We start from the raw sequence: 6,673 nt of genomic DNA, 5'->3' as shown, positions 1-6,673 counted from the left end.
CCTTCACAGATGCTGCCAGACCTGCTGAGCTTTTCCAGCAACTTTGTTTTTGTTCCTGATTTACAGCATCTGCAGTTCTTTCGGTTTCTAAATTAATCCAGTCCCATTTGCCAGCATTTGGCCCATATCCCTCTAAACCCTTCCTATTCATGTACTCATCCAGATGCCTTTTAAATGTGGTAATTATACCAGCCTCCACCACTTCCTCTGGCAGCTCATTCCATACACACACCACCCTCTGTGTGAAATAGTTGTCCTTACATCCCCTTTAAATCCTTCTCTTCTCACCTTAAACCTATGCCCTCTAGTTTTGGACTCCCCTACCCTGAAGAAAAGACCTTGACTATTTACCTTATCCATGCCCCTCATGATTTTATAATCCTCCATAAGGTCACCCTCAGCCCCCAATGTTCCAGGGAAAATAGCCCCAGCCTACCTAGCCTCTCCCTATAGCTCAAACCCTCCAACCCCGGCAACATCCTCGTGAATCCTAAAGAGGTGAGCCTCTGTATAGCGTACAGTCTATCTTGAACTAAGACATTTCTCACTCATGATGAAGGAGTCAAGATTTCAACCCCTTACCATTTCCCCTTCCCTATTAGCCAATCGCAATCTGTCTTGATAGCACCTCTTAAGAAATATGAGAAGCAGACTATCAGGTCTGAGTGCCATTTGGGGTCACAATTTGTAATTGGGTATGTATGCTCCACCGGGAGCTGTATCCCTTGTTCAAGTTTCGGGAATTAATGTGGTCAACAGATGCAAATTTGCTGTTACGGAACATGAGCGTTGTTGAAAGGAGAGACTTGTGTTCAAAGTTTTCCAACTTGCTTTCATCAGGACAAATGCAAGAATACCAAATTTCAAAAAACTCATAATTTATACCACAGGGAAGCCAATCGGTTCGCAAGTCAGCTCTGATTGGCCAAGGCATTGCCATGGAGGGAACAACAGGGAACTATAGTCTTCTGCAAACACTTGGGTAAGTCAATAAACATACAACCAGTGCATGCTTGCCAAACACAAAACAAAATGCCAATGTTGGATGAGAGTCTTCAGTTTGGGCAACACTTGATGAACAATCCTAAGTATGCCAATGGCTACAAATATGAGATAATCATTGAGAGCTCATCATTGTGCTCATTTCTGTTTGCTGTAAGAGATGTACATTAATTTGTAGAGACACATTCTCTGCAAACAAAAGGAATATGTTCAAATCTTACATCCTGAGCTTGGGTAGCCGATCACTCTCTACTACGTTCTCCATGGCAACACCTCAGCCAATCAGATTTCACTTGTCAACTAATCAACACCCTTTTTTTTAACCTATAGTATAAATTGTTGTGATCATTTGAAATGTGGCATTCTTGAATCTGTCCTGATGAGGGCAAGACACAAAAGCTTGGGGAACAAATCCATCCTTTCACAATAATCCACAGGGACCTTCGCTATTGGTAACAATGCAATAATAAGTGGCCAAAGGGATTGAACTAGCTCAGTTCTTTAGTCCCTCGCCAAGAAAATGTGGCCACAATTGGTTTTCATTTGGCCTGAGATGCAACAAGTGTCAAATTGTGTCATCCAATTCGATGGCAGTGCAGGAGATGTTTTGTAGCTGTATCTACATGATTAATGCATCACTCAAACTCTTCCCCAGTAAAGCCCACTTATATAATTACCTGGTTGATGGTTCCTGCCTTCGTATCTCTTCTTCCAAAGGCCTCACGAATGAGCTTGGGAACCAGCCCTGTCTGCAAGCACAGGTTCAATGGATAATCATGGATTAATGAGAGAGGAAAAACAGAAACATCCTCTACACTGAACTAACCCTTATCACAAACCATTACATTTCCAAGATCATTCTTCATATATCTGGGCATCTCTGGTAAGGCAAGATTGATCATTAATTGCACTTAACAGTTAACCACATCATGTTAGGTTTGGAGTCACATGTAGGCCAGACCAGGTAAGAAAAGCAGATTTCCTTCCCTAATGGGCATTGGTGAACCAGATGGGATTTATAACAATAGCTGTCACAGCCACATTATTCTATTAATTGGATTTAAGATCCACCAATAGCAATGGTAAGATTTGAACCTATGGTCTCAGGGCTTTAACCTGGTCTTCTAGATTACTAGCTCAATGACATTACCACTACTCTGCTGTTTCCAAATGCAGCAACATATTGGACAGGGGTGTCAATGGCCTAGTGAAATTATTGCTGAGCTGTTAATCCAGAGACCTGGATAACGTACTGGATCTGGGTTCGAATCCCGCCATGGCAGATGGTGGAATTTGAATTCAATATCTGGAATTAAGAATCTAATGATGACCATGAATCCATTGCTGATTGTTAGGAAAACACCCATCTGGTTCACTAATGTCCTTTAGGGAAGGAAACTGCCATCCTTACCTGGTCTGGCCTACATGTGACTCCAGACCCACAGCAATGTGGTTGACTCTTAACTACCCTCTGGGTAATTAGGGATGGGCAATAAATGCTGATCTAGCTGGTGACGCACACTGCAAATGAATTTTTTAAAAAGTGAGGTGTCTTGCTAGCTCTCAATTCTCCATGGTCAGCTCAATATAATTGCACAGAAATGTAAGGTCAAGTGTAAATGTATGTGAGGACCACTCGGATGTGGAAAATAGTGTTTCGGTCAAATTTAAAGTGATACAGGCAACTAAAGGGGAAATGCCAGGCTAGGAGGATAAAAAAAAATAAGGAAAGGTTGGTTTGTCTTACCTTAACTGAGGTGATTGGAGAGAGTCAACTGACTAAGGTAATATTGAGGAAACTATAGATGTAGAAAGGTGAAGATGTGAAATATGTAACAGTCATGTTTGTAAGGAGCAGGGACTTTCTTTTAGCCAAAACCCTTCTACGATATGTTAGAAGAGCAATATTGAGCTGCAGAAATGAAGTATTCCAGACACTTAACAAGTCCATTGGTTAAGCTACTAGTGAAATATTGTGTAGAGTTCTGACTCTTTTTATTCTTTCAGGGGATGTGGGCATCTCTGGCAAAGCCAGCAGAAATTGCCCGTCCCTAATTGCCCTTGAACTGATGGTTTGATGGCCATTCCAGGTGGTAGTTAAGAGTCATTGAGTCATACAGCACGGAAACAGACCCTTCGGTCCAACCAGTCAATGCTGACCATAATCCTAACCTAAACCTGTCCTAACTGCCTGCTCCTGGCCCATATCCCTCCAAACCTTTCCTATTCATGTACTTATCCAAATGTCTTTTAAACGTTGCAACTGTACCCACATCCACCGCTTCCTCAGGATGCTCATTCCACTCACGAACAACTTTATTTAAAAAATTTGCCCCTCATGTCTTTATTAAATCTCTCTCCTCTCACCTTAAAAACGTGCCCCCTAGTCTTGAAATCCCCAACCCTAGTGAAAAGACACCTACAATTAACCTTATCTATACCCCTCATGGTTGTATAAACCTCTATAGGGTCACCTCTCAACTTCGTACACGCCAGTGAAAGAAGTCCCAACTTATCCCGCCTTTCTTTATAACTCAAACCTTCCATATCTAACAATATCCTGGTTAATCTCTTCTGAGCCCTCTCTAGCCTAATAATATGTCTCCTATAGCAGCACGACTAGAACTGGACACTGTACTCCAGAACAGGCCTCACCAACGTCCTGTACAACCTCAACATGATGTCCCCAACTCCTATACTCAAAGCTCTGAGCAATGAAGGCAAGCGTGCTAAATGCCTTTTTAACCACCCTGTCTATATGGGACGCAGACTTCAAAGAATCATGTACCTAAACCCCAATGTCCCTCTGTTCTACAACACCAACCATATCACTGTGGTTTTGAGTCCCATGTAGGCCAGACCCGGTAAGGATGGAAGATTTCCTTTCCTAAAGGGCATTAGTAACTCCAGATGGAATTTGAACAGTAGCTGTCATGGCCACCACTATATATTCCAGACTAACTGACTCTGTTCGAGCTTCATCAGCTAGTGCAGTCAAAACTGAACCCATATCCTTGACGATGTTGTCAATGATGGTCCCCTTAAGAGTGACTCAGAAGTAATGGAGAGCAACCGATGCTCTTGGGGCAGAGATTGAAGGGCATGTTTTCGCCAGCACACAGAGTTGGTGAGGAAGGGGAGAGAGCAGACTGGAGTTTGTACCGACCTTAAAAATGCAAACAAACCATTGTGGAAGACAAACTGACTTCTGCTCCCTGCTACAGTATACATATTTGCTGATCACCCTGCTCAGATCTTTAATAACATCCCTCTGGAGCAGGTGGGACTCAAACACAGGTCCCCTGGCTCTGAGGTAGGGATATTACCACTTCACCTCAACGCTAGCACTGTAACACACACCAGATTATTAGGCTAGGCCTCAGGATTGTTAGCCCAGTGATTTTAAACTTTGCCAAATTGCAAAGAAAACATTAAAAGTTGCTTAAGGTTTTTCACATGAGAAAAGTAACTTTGAGAAAGATCACTTCATGGTTGTATCGTGCAAAATGTGTTCTGAACAGAGCATTTATTCCTTTGAAAGAACTTCTCAAAAGAAGTAAGTATTCTCTGCTCGTCTTTTGAAGGAATAAAAATATTGCTACTACAATATGGATACATTGATGAGGATCCAGACTGATTGAATGAGTGCAGAATTTGATTGTGAAAGCGAATATATGAGCTTGTTATGATCAACAACATTTAAAATCATAAAAGACCAAATAGTATTATATCTCATCCTCTTTTCAAATGAAAACATGGCCAATATTCATGCCACACTTCATAACTGCAATCCATCCACTCCTTCAATTATTCCAGCTCTCTTTCTCTCTAGGCTCCCAATAATACAGAGCATTAGGTTAGCTCCGTTTGATGGCTGGTTTGCAATGCAGAGTGCTCCAACAGTCTGGGTTCAATTCTTGCACCAGTGGAGGTTACCATGAAGGACTCTCCTTCTCAATCTCTCACGTCACCTGAGATCTAGTGACCCTCAGGTTAAAGCACCACCAGACATCTGTCTCTAAAGAGGGAGCTGCCTTATGATCTGGCAAGACTATGGCAACATCTTCCAGAGGGTGTATTGAGGCTCATGTTCTTGAGCGCTCACCGCTAACTTATTGAGTCTCTTGCCCTGTAAGTCTGTACTGGATCCAATCCCAATTCTCAGAGATGATGATAATCCTACCCTTCAGAGAATATAAAAGAACAGTTATACCTGACTGTATAAAATTTATAGTAGGTGTACATTACTGATTTTGGTTGTACCTCCAACGTAGAGTCATACAGCATGGAAACTGACCCTTCGGTCCAACTCGTCGAAACTTGACCAAGTTTCCCAAACTAGTTACATTTGCTTGTGTTTGGCCCATATCCCTCTAAATCTTTCCTATTCGTGTACCTGTTCAAATGTCTTTTAAATGTTGTAATTGTACCTGCATCTACCACTTCCTCTGGCAGCTCATTCCATACACGCCCCACCCTCTGTGTGAAAAAGTTGCCCCTCATCTCCCTTTTAAATCTTTCTCCTCTCATTTTAAAATTATACCCTCTAGGTTTGAACTCCCCTACCCTGGGGAAAAGATCTTTGCTATTCACCTTATCCACGCCCCTTATGATCGTATAAACATTTAGGTTTTTGCACTAATGTCAAAGTGAAATGGGGTGGCATGGTGGCTCAGTGATTAGCACTGCTGCCTCACAGCACCAGGGATGCACTTTTGAATCCTAGCCTCAGGTGCCTGTGTGGAGTTTGCACATTATCTCCCTGTTGTCTGCGTGGGTTCTCTCGAGGTGCTCTGGTTTCCTCCCACGGTCCAAAGATGTGCAGGTTATATGGATTGGCCATGCTAAATTGTTCCATAGTGTCCAGTGATGCACAGGCTAGCTGGGTTAGCCATGGGAAATGCAGGGTTATGGGGACAGGGTGTGGGGCTGGGTCTGGGTGGAATGCTCTTTGGAGGATCAGTGCAGACTCAATGGGCCTACTGGCCTCTTTGCACACTGTAGAGATTCTATCATTCTTTGTTAGGAAGATGGAGGCAACTCAGGGTCACATTTGTTATTGATCAGTGTTGAGGGAGGTAAAGGCCAAATTGCTTTGCCTTCAAGAAACTGACTTCACAGAGAATAATTTACTGTTTGAAACAAAAAGACACGTTACTGAAGCTTTTCCTTTCGTACTCATCGGGGCAAATGCAAGAATCCCAACTTTCAATTGAACACAATGCTGCAGAAGAAAAGGGTGCTGATTGGTTGACTAGTCAACTCTGATTGGCCAAGGTATTGCCATGGAGAAAGCAACAAGGAACTATAACTCCGGGTACTTCGAAACAGAAGTAAGGCTTGAAACTATTATTATGTGTTTGACTAATTATTTTAAAATGGCTGTTTGTGTAGCTGATACTGCACTAAGGATTGTTCAGCAAGTGTTGTCTAATCACAGAAGCACATCGAACAGTAGACATTATATTTTGAGGTTTGCAAACTGTGGTCGACTGGTTGGGCAGGCCTTATTGAATTACCTGGGAGCATAGGGAGCCCATCGCTCCCTGCTGTTTTCTCCGTGCTAATGCCTTGCCAACCAATAAAGATCCCGTTCTCCTGTGGGGACCATGATGTGGAGGTGCCGGTGTTGGATTGGTGTGGACAAAGTCAGAAGTCACATGACTCCAGG

General features: G+C 42.8%; 1 protein-coding gene across 1 annotated transcript in view; it reads right to left on the bottom strand.

The window, feature by feature from the left end:
- The window catches only part of baiap2l2b (BAR/IMD domain containing adaptor protein 2 like 2b), a 73,648-nt gene that overhangs the window by 16,810 nt on the left and 50,165 nt on the right, over window positions 1-6,673 (bottom strand). Inside the window, exon 11 of the mRNA XM_048617353.1 lies at window positions 1,680-1,751. Within this exon, the coding sequence (XP_048473310.1) occupies window positions 1,680-1,751 (72 nt within the window). The remainder of the gene's footprint in view (window positions 1-1,679; window positions 1,752-6,673) is intronic.

This window comes from Rhincodon typus, chromosome 37 (genome assembly GCF_021869965.1).
Source record: "Rhincodon typus isolate 14 chromosome 37, sRhiTyp1.1, whole genome shotgun sequence".
NCBI lineage: Eukaryota > Metazoa > Chordata > Chondrichthyes > Orectolobiformes > Rhincodontidae > Rhincodon > Rhincodon typus.
Note: the sequence above shows the minus strand (reverse complement) of the source record. Positions and strands in the feature narration are given on the sequence as shown.